The 13,440-nt window shown below is 42.9% G+C and overlaps 1 protein-coding gene across 4 annotated transcripts in view; it reads right to left on the bottom strand.

The window, feature by feature from the left end:
• The window catches only part of hth (Meis homeobox homothorax), a 666,356-nt gene that overhangs the window by 631,948 nt on the left and 20,968 nt on the right, over window positions 1–13,440 (bottom strand). For all 4 annotated transcript variants that reach the window (XM_033482431.2, XM_033482432.2, XM_033482434.2 and 1 more), the window contains exon 3: window positions 927–1,068. In XM_033482431.2, coding sequence (XP_033338322.1) covers window positions 927–1,068 — 142 coding nt within the window. The remainder of the gene's footprint in view (window positions 1–926; window positions 1,069–13,440) is intronic.

Here is a 13,440-nt window from a genome sequence, read left to right as displayed (position 1 = left end):
CAATTTCCACTAAATTCAAACAGAATTTGATCCTTCTGTTATGAAAAAAGCTAATATTTGGACAACTTTTTAAAATGGAATAACTTCCTACAAATTGGACGGAATGTCTGGCATTTTTTGGAGATGTTAGAGTCACTGCTTCACTGTACTTTTTGTTTTTAAATTTTGCCATTACTTGGAATGACGAAAGAAGTAAAAAGACCTAGCGCATTTTACCCACGTGAATTGGAGTCTTTCAAGAGTTTCTTAAATATAATCAGATTTGATAATGTGAAAATCATTTTGGAACGTGATACAACAGGTACTAGTGGTGCCTCAGAATTACCATTCGAGTACAAAGGGTTAATTTCTACGCGAAATTCTCTGAATCGCTTGCCGAATTTTACCCACTGTGTTTACTTGATTTAATCCTCCGTAACTCACTGTAACTTTCAAGTCACATACTGATTAATCAATGTTTACTCCTTTCATTTATAGCCACAATGTTCTGTCATTTCTCCACCATTAATTAACACTAAACCCACCAAACCGGTCAAAATGATCGTTTTCGCGTTTCCTCTGTTATAATTGTGGAAATTATAAAGACTCATTCCATAGATACGATTTCTTAATTCAAACATACATTACAATAAAAATGGAGAAATGTCAAGGGGTCGATCCAATCTTGTCATTCTTATAAAGCAACAATTTTAATGCGCAAGAAGGTTTTCCATCAATCTTACTCCACGCATCGGAGTAAATTCATCTGTTATTAAAAATTGCAAATTCGTTGTTCCATTTATCTAAAAATTGCATTTCCACTTCCGTCTTAAAACCTTTCGTCTGCTACTGCGAACAGTTGTTTAGCAACCGCGTGTTCGTAAATCGTTCGACCGAAAATCGCGAACGAAGCCAAGAGATCAAAGGAAACCGTGTCACAGCCTTACCTGTTTGGAGAAGACAGCGATGTCCTCGTTGAAGCTCTCAGACGAGCATACGTCTCCGCCGGCGACGCCAGGCTCGCGCGGCGTACACGTTGCGAGCTCGCACTTCTCGAAGATTAGCGCGAGAAGCGGGAATAGGGGATGTCTGTAACAAAAAGAACAATCGGAGATGAAGGAATCGGGCAATTCAAACATCGATATCAAGTTTCACGGAGAAAAGTCAGAGGCTCCGCGAGTTCGTTAACTAAACTCGAGGCGCGGGAGTTCATCTTCGAAGTAGCTTATCCCGACGCGAGAGGACGCGTGATAAATTAATCCGGCAGTCGGCCGGCGATATCGTTGATTAAAACACGGTCAAAGACGCGGATGCACGGATGAGCGGAGGAAACTGCGAGTGCCAGCGAACGGGATCCGCTTGTTCGAAGAAGAAACGCGTCCTCCGCGGCCAGAGAAATAAATTGCCCGGCGTTATCCCCTTCGAGCAGCATTCTGTGGATTCTGAGCCTTTAATTGCCCGCCGATTAGAAGATACGCGAGATCCTCGAGATACCTCGCATCGGGAAATAAAGAGATACGCGGATATGGTTGAAGCGTACAGGCTGTTGCAGGTGTACGTTGAAACGTTTTAAGGGGGACGCGAAACGAAACTTGAAACGTCCTACGTCGACGCCAGCGTGTTCCGTCTCCTGCCGCTTCAACAACATTTTAACCAGTTGCGAAGGCATGTGCTACCACTGTCTCGAAAACGTTCCCAGAAATAATACCTATTTTTAAACATCGACAATTTCACTGCCAGCATCCTCGAGCATTTTATACAATCTCAGTATTTTATTTAATTAAATTAACGGTGAAAACATCGTATCAATTACTTTTCCAACGTTATCACTTTTTATGGATCCTGCGAAAATTATGAAGATGTAATAAATTAGCGTGAACCATTGATTTTCAATCTCGAGACACTTTCATAGTAGACGAGTGAATAATTCAGCGATCAGACGTCTCGTGCGATCATGATATCATCGTGTAGCAATGCTCGTTATTTTTGCGGTTTGATTGAATTTTGAAAAATAAAATAATAATTAAATAATAATTAAATAAAATAATATGATTGTAATAAAAATGGTAAACGGTCTAAATAAATTCAGTCAATTTTAATTATAAAATAACGTTTACAGCAAACATTTTTTTCTCTTAATATATTATATTATAATTGACTGAATTTATTTAGACCGTTTACCATTTAATTACAATCATATTATTTTATTATAAACTTTACAATATATATATATATACAATATATGAGCCGTTTATTTTGAATGTGGCATAAGTCACTTTGTTTTTAAGTCGATATATTTAAAAGGGTTTGCGTTTTAACACGTTTAAAAATATGGATGCTAACTTTCGAGAAGATTTACTTGTATTTGTTATCTCAGGATACTGATATCTTTCTCAGTATAAATAATTTCGTATAAACATGAAAAAATCACCACTTTTCATTACGGTAAAGTGACTTATGCCACTTTCAAAATGAACGCCTCATATATAGATTATAATAAAATAATATGATTGAAATAAAAATGGTAAACGGTCTAAATAAATTCAGTCTTGCCATTTTTATAAATCGGCACGACATGTTAGTCAGTTTAAATTGTCGTAAGTTTAGTGTCAATTCAATTTCCATTTCTGCGTGACGCGGTTGAACGGCCACAAAGTATGAATTAGAAAAAGCTTTTGATCGAGAAAGAAGTACGAATAATACTAGAGCACACCGGAACGATGCACTTGCAACTGGTGACGGCTAGAGATCACACCGTCAACCCTATCAATTATGCAGAACAATACTGGAAAATACGAGGACGACGACGAATGGACTTGCCGCGCAATGCAATATGCTTCCGTGAATGCAGATAGGTCCGCGCTATCTTTTTGCGAAAGGTTTATGACGGGGTCAGAGCTCAATTGAGGCCTCGTCGTAAACCATATGCACTCCCTAGGCTGGAATAGGTTACTAGGTCGTTTGGAACAGCTGAGCGCGATGCATGCCTTTGGATTTCTGTATCTGTACACGTGAACTAACCTCATTGTTGAGAGTGCATCTCGAATTTCAACAACTAAACAACACGGCCGATCGCACATTGATATTTTGCATCGTACCTCTGCCGGCTGATAAATTGTCATGTGCTTCGCAAAACTATCAAGATCGCGGATTTGATGCATTCCTGATAAAACTGAGAGAAAAAAAAGCTGTTGATCGGTAGAAAGATTTATGGAATTTGATAACGTCGACGGATTACTTTGAGCTTATATTAAGATCGTCGAATGAGGAAAGAAACTTCTAACTGGCTGCTGTTTTTCACAATCGATGCAGACAAGTTTTGTTTTGGTACAAAGATCCGCGGTCTATCTGTTATCGTGAAACGCGAAGTTGACAAACATCCTGTACGAAGATATCGATCTGGCTTTCTTTTGAAACAAGTACGGCGGCCTTGATTACCAAGGCAAACTTGATTATTGTCGTCGAACGATTGTAATTAATCATATCGGACGTCTGATTGATTTTTACTTATTTCGGAAACGACCGGCTGGAGATTTCTACCGAAAAAGGACGCGAAACTTCAGTTCTAGCCTTCTGAACCTTGAAACGAACCATCATCCGCGGTCCGACGGCAAGCAATCATTCCCGCAGCAACCAATTTGTCGATCGAATTTCACGTTCGTTGCCCTTCATTTCATTTCTCATACGTTGCCATTTGTCGCGACCGTAACCCCGAGGCCGTCCACGGCTAATGAAATAATTTCTCGAAACAGTTGCGTTTCCAGGAATGATTGTTAGCAACTTCTTGCGAATTTGCATTTTCATAGATTACCCCACACAAGGTGTACCGAAGATAAAATATACACCTTACAGTAGAAAATGCAGTAGAAACTAATTAGGTCTACCGGAAAGCGCTGTCCGATAATGTCATTTCAAGTTTCAATACGTATGCAGATATTCATTTCCGACATATAATTATCAAGAATTGTATTTATAAATCGCCGTTACGCTGACAAGAGGTCGGGAAGCAACGACGGAAATTATATTGTACAGTTAATATTATTGCATGTACGAACAATTTATGATTCTTTTCACCTGGCGAACAGGCAGAACTTTCCGGCAGACCTAATAAATATGTATTATCTAGTATCTAACGATTTTGGATTGTCAAGTATTCGTAGAACGAAACAGGTACACTGACAACATTGTATTTCGTTATTATTGTAACATTGTACATGCTATCGTGTTTTGTGGCAGCCAGTCCACGAGTCCATCCGACGATACGGTAATCAAAATTACACTGGCATGGTTCGCGCAATTAATTGGCGATTATTCGGTCGGTATTGTAACGAGGATTTTATTAAAAAGAGCCGAGAATATTTTGTAAACGCGGTTGTATCGCGGCCGTACGAACGCGTGTTACACGCGGGCCACGGTTACCGCGGTATTAGGAGGATCACCGGATAAGATAAGATTAGCCGGTGCTGGTGCAACCACGCTGCAACTAGGGGACTACACTTGTGATTTAAAGTAAGCGAACCTCGACCGAGCCACTCGAAAAGTGAACGCGTAATAATTCATTTGTCGGTCAAGTACAATGCATCGATTCATCGGGGGAAAAAATGTTGCTTCGGCGATTCGTTCGCTGATCAGAATGTTCGAGAACTCCCAGAACGATGCAATTCTAGTCTCATCGCATATTCCGAGCAATTTTGAAATCAGAAATACATACTCACAGGCAGTTGCAAACAATATTGAATTGATAAACCAGAAAACACTCGGCTGCTTACGAACAAAATTGAATTGAAACATCGGTAACACTCGGGTACTATACTTGAGCGCTTATGAACAAATCAAATTCAAAGATCAGATACACTCGGGTACGTGCAAAATTAAATTGAAAAATCAAGAACGCTCCGGTGCTTCCGAACAATTTCAATTACGAACAATTTCAAGCACCAGATACCGGTGCTTGAAGCTGAATTGAATTGGAAAATCTGAAGTACCCAGGTGCTTGCAAACTAATCACTCAGGAGAGCGCACCGCACAGGAAACATAGCGTTTCCTCGTGAGTCACCGGCGCGATATCCGAAATCGTATGACGACCGAAACTCGGTGCCGGGCAAGCCGAAATCGATAACGCCGCGAAACTGTCCATCGCGGCAAGATCTTCTTGATCGATCAAAGAAGCGTCTCGTACGAAATGAAATTCGAGCGGAATGAAAGGCAGCGGAATGCCCGAACAATTTTTTCGTCTCGCCGCACGGAGAGCCGCGTTAATTAATCGACCGCCGCGGCCCGTATAATCATCAAATTAACGAAAATAATGCCCCGGAGGGGGAACGAGCGATTTCTCGGTGGCGGTGCAGCGGGACTAAAAAAGAATGGGGCAGCCTTCGAAAATCGTTCTCCGCGGCGCGAAAGAAATGTTTATGTGTCCTTAGAGGTCTCGAGACGAATCATCGAAGAAACGGTTCGGGAACCGGGACTCGCTCGGAGAATGTGTGGTAGCACTATGGGGGCCGGGGCGTTGTGTACGCATGGTAGCGGGTCGCGTCTCGCGGTGTGGCAGACATAAAACGATTCGGAACGAATTTCGACAAATTGACGTGGCCGCCACGAGCAACGACTTTGCGAATCGAGCCGAGCTAACGGACCCGACAAAAAACCCTCCCTTGCCCTCTCTGCCGCCCCCTCTGCCCACGAACCGCGGCCCCCGCCCCGCCAATCCCGCAGCCCTTTCCGAACTCGGTTTTCTCTATGGAACATTTTATGCGTTCGGTTGCATCTGCCGGCGCACTGTGGGACAAGAGGCACCCGAAAACGGTAAAATAGTCCCGTTTCGCAAGTGCGAAAATTAAATATGAGAGAAAAAACGCTGTACTGATGGTTAATTAAACATTTGGGTCACGGTGTAATATTATTTTTGCTTATTTTTTTGATTAATCGCTAACTCGGCTACACGATTTTCAGGAAGCTCGTCTAAAAATTATTGAAATATAAAATTATTATTTCCAGAGCTGTTGTTTTTTTTAAATTTAACTGATTTCTAATGGGTATAAGTGTACCTGGCATGCATGTGAATATTAATTATTAATAATAGCAATTTTTATTAACTCGCACGTTACTTAATATTTTGATTTTCATTCCTTATCATTAAGACACGTTTCGTAAAATTTCTTCGAGTCAAGAAGATTCGAGATCGGACCGTCGAACGATCAACATCCTACTTCTGAAAGATCTGAATTGTTATTGTGTATCGAATTGTGTTATAGTTAATATTCTTTATTGTAAATAAAATGCCGCGACGCGAGAGAAATGGTGTAATTCGCAACAATATTATCATTTGTATTTCATTTATATTATCAAAATTTATTGTTCATAAATGTTACTTAAAAAATTGTATCACATGTTCTGTGTTAATTAGATCACGCGTAAAGTGTAATGATCGATGGTATATAAATTGGTAGTAAATTGGTCTGCAGACCTCTGTATTTAGCAGTTGTATTTTATAATCACATTTTTATTTGTAAATGTCGTTAAAAAACGAATTTCATTTCTTATTCTGTGTTAATAATACCTCGTATGTAAAGCTCCATTGTAAAAGCTAAAAAAGAATTCGGCAATAATTATGCGACATCGATCCGAAAATATTTTTTACCGCTTCTGGGTGCTTTCTGTCGCGTCGCTCGCCGATAAAAACTCGGATTTTCGGCCAAGTTTCATCGTATCGAATTTCTCGATACGAATTTCTTCCGTGAACCAGGATTGCGACCGAAGGATACGTCGAAAGGCGATCGATTCAAGAAAATCAGGCAAAGAGAACAGGAGAGCCGACTGGTCGCCCGTGATACCCGTTTACGAATATGTGGTAATTAAAGCAGATTTAATCGATTATTTGTTTTACTTGAATATGTAATGGATTTCAGACGTTGATGTATTCGCACGATACATCAGCAATCTGAGGCAGGTTCTTCAAAGATTGATGACATCGATTCCGATTACGTCGCGGGCAGCCGAGCGACGTGTTTTAAGCCGCTATAAATGCCCGCATGATTGCACGCATACAAAGCAGAGCCGGCACTAAAAACGAAGGGAACAACGAATCGAATATTCAACGAAATTAATGCGCGCAGTGGCGTGGACTAATTAGCGACGCGGAGCGTTACATACTTACTGAAACGCTAACGTGTTCGCATAAATATTTTTAATTAAAAGAAACGTTTCCACTTTCATTTTCAATTTGATAATCCGCCGTCTCTCGTTACTTGTCTTCATTAACGCGCGAACATCGGGGGCTCGTTAAGCTGGAGGCAACGGAGCCCCGCACAAAATTTGTAGGCTCGTGCGTAATTGGCGTGTACCGGTATTTAAAGAATTCGAGAAATTACGAGGAATCCGAAAGCCCGGGGAATTCTATGGTAAAAATGGCCCGTTGCGGTTAGTTTCCCGCGCAATCAGGAAAGCCGGCAGATTACGGGGCCCGTATGAATGGTGCGCGTTTTAAGTGCACGTTCCTTGAGCGGCCGCGGTGCAGCAAAGTGCAACGTCGATGACAAATGACGGGTCGAAACGAGGTGTCAGACTGACGGGACCGCAGAAGGTAATGATATGATTGTCCGATGGACGCGGAGCGGAGAACGTTTGTGGTTTTGCGGTTTCCGCCCTCGACTCGGCGCTCCTCTAACCCCTTTCCCTTGCCGACCCTTTTTATTCGTGGCTATCAGCAATTTAACACTACGATTGGAAGAATCGACGCGATTTGACCAGTCCTTTAAATTGTCGACGCATGTTTTTCCTCTCTATCATATAGATTCGGTCTCGCCTAGGGTTAATCAGCCCCGAGCATCGTTGTACCGTGACCGATTTATTATATTATTATCCACAATCTCATTTCCACTTCTGCATCATCCACGTTTTGACGCACCTGCTCGGCGTTCTTTTACTTCCCGAATTCCGTCGCACTCTTTACGACCGTTTCAATTGTTTAAATCGCTTAATTGTAAACAGCAATCTTTTTTCTACGACACGCTAGACTTCCTTAATACAATCATGTGCATAATTATAGATTCGAAAATAACTTTTACGTTGTGTTACTGATATTTAAATGAAAACATATTTTCTATTATCTCGAATATAGAAATATACAAACATCGTGTTTCGTTAAGTATTCTTTGAGTATACAGGGTGTCTCAGCTGAAAGAGGCTACCTACACAGTGCTGTGAATAATTATAAGCTCAAAGTAAATTCTACATTTATATCGACATTTAAAGGGAAAGCAGAAAATACTATATTTATAGATTTCTATTTTCTGTTATTTCTAATATGGATATATACAAATATGACGGTTCGTTAAGTTCTTGTTTAAATATCGCTAAAAATATAAAAGTTATTTTGAGTCTACAATTATCGAGTCTATTATCAGCACCATTTTAGTTCTGTCACCTCATTTAGAACCTCATGACCTATCTTAACATATGAATTTCTCAGTCCTAGTAATTAGCACTGGCTCCAAATTTAATTGTTTAAAAATTTCCTTTCTTCGTTTGCCGTCGAAATCACCAAGCAAATAAATATAAATAAATAAATCTCCGAACATTTTTACTCGAACATACGAAAAAGTTGCGCGTCGGTTGTTATTACAACCCGCGTGTTTACCAGTTGATCAGCTGATTTACAGCATCGTTACTGTTACTAACAACGAAGATGGCACTGTATAAAGTTTAGCAGCGAGTCCGCGCGACAGCTCGTTGAAATTAACGAAGCACGTGCTAATCGGATTGTCTCATAAATTTCGCGGGAGAGAGGATGGCAACGTGCACGGGCTGTAACGGAAACGACTGTAATTTTAATAACCGACATGGAAATGGTGGATCGTCCGCGATAGTAACTATCTACGAATAGTCATCCAAAGATTGAAGCCATTAGCTTGATTGAACCGTTTCACTGCTCGTGAAAGTTCCGGCGTAATTAGTACCGAATGTCGAACGAGCGAGGAGTTCGAATGGGTTAAGAGGAGATTATCGAAATCGATTCGGCACGATCGACGCAACAAGAACTATCCGGGACGCGTGGTTTCTTGGGCAGACGCCGCGATTAATGGGTACATTGTTCGTTATCGATCACCGACGTTCTACACGGATGCAAAAAAAGAGAAAAAAAAAACAGAAAAAGACGGAAGACAGATTGCTCGCGTGGTTCTTTCGCTGTTTTCAGCTGCCGTTTTTTTCCTCGCCGGCCGGTGGAAATACATACTGATTAACACCAGCGTTAATGAACACCGAAGCTGAATTAAAATATCGAAACGCGGCGGACCACGCCACGGGACACGGTGAAAGCGAACTCCGGCCCGCGTATCGGTTTTGCATGTTAATTTTATCGCGGCTGAAATAAAAACAACGGGAACGTGCGGCGCCGATAATAACCGATAAAGGTGTCGGCCTGAGAATCGCCGGCCGATATAACACGTATTTATCGAAAACCGCGTGAAATCGACTGACCGATCCGACCGACGATCTACCAGTTAATTCGCCGATCCGCTGGTCGATCTTAAAATCCCTCGCGTGTTTTTCCGCGTGTATCTCTGCGCTGGACCACGATCGGACCGAACACGCCGTACGGACCGCTACGAATTCGATCCGCAATATGTAAACGGAAGTGATTAATGTCCGAGAGCCGAGCCCTAATAAATTCCACGGTATTTCCATAAACCTACTTCTAATTCCGCAATCGGCTCCGCTTTTCCCGATCGCGGCTATGAACAAGAAAAAAAAAAGATCAGAAATTCCATGGCTTTCTCGAGCCGTCTCAATTACCCGCGAAGGGAAAACGCGAGCGTGTCGGTCTGCCGCCAAATAAAACGCGTGTCGAGATCCTGTTTTCCCCGTCTGGCTGTCCAACTGCGATCGACGCGGCGTGATGTAATCGAACCGGCGCTCGACCAATCGGTTCCATTAAACAGTGCATTAATATTTATTACCCGCTCGTCTGCTGGAACGTCACGCTAATGCACTAATTATCGCCGATCAGAAAAATAGAATATTAAATCGCGTCGCGCTCGAATCGAATATCCGCCGCGTTCGCGCACCTTTCAGTTTCTTTGAACACGCACGAATCCGCTCCGCGCCGCTCCGCTCAGCACCGCGTCCGGGCACAGAGATTTGCGTAAGACGTCTAATCCATAAGTGACTCGGCCAATCATACTCCTTGCATAAGGAACCGAGGTCCCCGTGATTGGCAGATTCGCCTGCCTGTTACGTCTCCGCTTCGTTCGGCTTACGTAAAACCCTTCCGTGCGGCCGCGGAATCGGCAAGAATCGCTGCGAGCAATCTTTGCCCCTCTCCTCTCCTCTCCGCCCTCTCTCTCTCTCTCTCTCTCTCTCTCTCTCTCTCTCTCTCTCTCTCTCTCTCTCTCTGCAGCTCGTACGTAGAGTGCAATTGATTTTTCGACGATAACGCGCGCTTTTAATGGATTTTGTTAACCCCGTGCACCTAGGATTTCTTTCGCGAAAGCACTCACCGCAGCCACTTTATCGTAACTCGCTCGAGCAGGATAAATAAATAGACGGTTCTATTTCATGTGTGAGTTCGCGCGTGTTGATAGCGCTTCGTGGACCGTGTGCGCGCACGGATATCGCGGAGAAGTGGAGGAGATACGAAAATGGTAATGAACAGACTGTGGATTTTTATGCAACAGAAAAACTGTCTACATTAATCGGATGATACAGGAGTCGCGGACACGCTCGCTTCTTAACCATTCTCAGAAGTTCAGATAAAAGCATCGTCAAGGATTACAGATGTTTTTACATTTCTGTGTTCGATCTGCTATTAGTTCGATAAAAATACGCGGTCGAAAAAGCAGAATACATATATGTTGTTTGATTTGTTATATACTTGAATATTCGAAAGGGCTCGACCTATTAAATAAATACATCTATATATTTTCGTACTGCCCACTTTAATTAAATTATTCGAACTAACATTTCTGATCATCCAAGGAATGAAACTTTAAATTAATACGATCATTTTTAAATAAGCGAGAAGAAATAAGTGGAATTACATTTAGAACTCCATGAAGGATACGAATAGAATATTTTTGTATTGCACAAAAGCTAAAAGGCACGCGAATGTTCCAACTATTTTAACCCCTCGCCGTACCATTATCTTCACGGTTACAATTATTATTATTACAATGAAAGAAAGAATAATTTACATTTTATATTTATCGTATTCCGACATTTACTCGAATGATTGAATATCGATGATGAGAGAGAACGTAATTAATATAAATAACATTTATAGTTGACAGATTATCGCTTGAAATCTTCGTCACTAGTCGCACTCGTCGCGTCACGGCGGGGGGTTAAAATATACGAAAAAAGCGGCAAATTAGTAGATAAGACATTTTAACTAAAAACGATAGTGTAAACGATACGCGGTATCGAGCCGCCCACCCTGTCGGCGAACCAGCGCGCCTGTTCGTCTCCCGGCAGGGAGAAAATCAGGATTTCCCAGAAGCGACCGACAAATCCATGGAAAAAAAGTCCCATAAAAGTGTTGTTCAATTTATCGGACGAGCGGGATCGCAAAAAAGTAGGATGGAAAAGAAACTGGAATAATTATGAAGTAGAAAAAGTCGAGCGTAGTACAACTCATTCCGTGTCACAATTACACGGTCGCTTCTAGCTCGAAGGGAATCATCGAGAGACACGACAGGCCGCGCCGCGCCGCGTCGCGCCGTCACTGGACAGAATATTCCAGCGATTTTCCAACTGGAAAGCGATAAAATAAGGCGCATTACCATTCGCGGGCCGGGGCCATCAATCGTCCGGGACTAGCCGGATAAATCAACGCGGGGTCCGCGAGCCGAGGGACCCAGTTCGACGACGGCGGGACTCGCGAGGAAAACGACGACGGGTCTCGATTTCACCTGGACGACTCAATCGGGCCGGGTCGGGCCGGACCGGGCCGGGGTAGCGAGCGTACACGATCGGTCTGTAAACACGAGTTTATCAACTGCGAACGAAATGAACGGGCACGGAGCTAAACGCAGCCTCGGAACGGCCCTTCTCCTCCGCTCTCCTCTCCGCTCTTGCTCCAGGGACCGTTCCGAGAAAGTGCTGGAATCCGCTCCGGGTTCGGCCGGGGCACACGACGAGTGGACAAATTACAGGGTGCGCGAAATAATGAGGCTCCCGTTCTAGGATGTGTGCACCAGAAATCGGGCCATCTCGCGGTTATAAATCACACGGAACACGGCCGGAGCCGCTTCGTAAAACGGCCAATTGACGAGTTTCTGCCCCGGCTCGGGCGAAGCGTGCCACGAGGCACACCGGGTCCGACCATGTCCGAAAGCGTCTCCGCGACGTCGATCTTTCCTTACCCTACGAGATCGACCGTGATAACGTAATCGATGTCTGAATTACCGATAAACCCGAACTTGAAACCTAAAGCGATGCTCCGAATAATTGAAGAGCGCTTCGGCGACCTTATCTGGGCGCCGAGTGCACCGAGATTCGGTGTTTTCGAGACACAAATACGCTAGATTGTGTCCCGACGTTGCGTGATCGGCTCGAGACGATTGTCACGTTAACGATCTTGGTCATCTCTGTTCAAACAAAATTTCGAAATAGACTCGATAATCGAACGCGTGCAAGGTAATCCGAAGGAAGACGCCCGAATCGATACAAAACTGAAATGGTAATCCATAAAATTGGCGAGTCGACTACGTTACGTCAATTAGGGTAGAGGAGGGGTGTTTTTTTGTGGGCTGCCTGATTGCTTTGTCAAAAAGTGACGATATTGGTCATTCTTTAATTTTGTGTACTTCTGAATACGACAAATTTAATGTATCGTTTGATAAGTGTACAGATAATTGTGCCCGAAGACAAACCAAAGGCACAGCAATTGGTTTCCCGCACAGAAATCGACTCTATTACCTCGCTTTGCGTAAGTACAATACGGTTGATAATACTGTTCGTGTTGCTCGAAAGAAAGAAAGAGAAAGAAGTAGGACCTATTCCAACAAATCCGCCAATGTTAGCGCCCTCGCGGAAGTAGGGAAAACGCGTTTCCCTTATTCGCAGAAATGATTCCATCCTATTGGTTCCAAATTAGCAGCAACACTGAATTTCCACGAAACGAAGGACTCGAGTCTGGCCGATCAAAAACGTACAACGCATTCTGACTTCCGTCACGTCTTGTTCTCCCGTGGTCGCCATTTTGTGCTTGTGCCCTCTGTGTATGTGTGCGTGTTTATGTGTATCATTTACGTGACCACGGGCGAGCGAGATGCGCGACGAGAGTCAGGAGGCGTAGAACAATCGAAACAAAGTGAAACGCAAGACGCAACAATTGCAAGATGCAAGAGCGTTGACTTATCCCTAAAGCATTAACTTCAGATCCTTCTGATAAGCGCACGATTGTTTGTAATTACTAATTACTAATTAGCATCATGATCAACTTTTCATTGCATTATGCAG

The sequence above is a fragment of the Megalopta genalis genome, unplaced genomic scaffold (genome assembly GCF_051020955.1).
Source record: "Megalopta genalis isolate 19385.01 unplaced genomic scaffold, iyMegGena1_principal scaffold0020, whole genome shotgun sequence".
In the NCBI taxonomy this organism is placed as follows: domain Eukaryota; kingdom Metazoa; phylum Arthropoda; class Insecta; order Hymenoptera; family Halictidae; genus Megalopta; species Megalopta genalis.
Note: the sequence above shows the minus strand (reverse complement) of the source record. Positions and strands in the feature narration are given on the sequence as shown.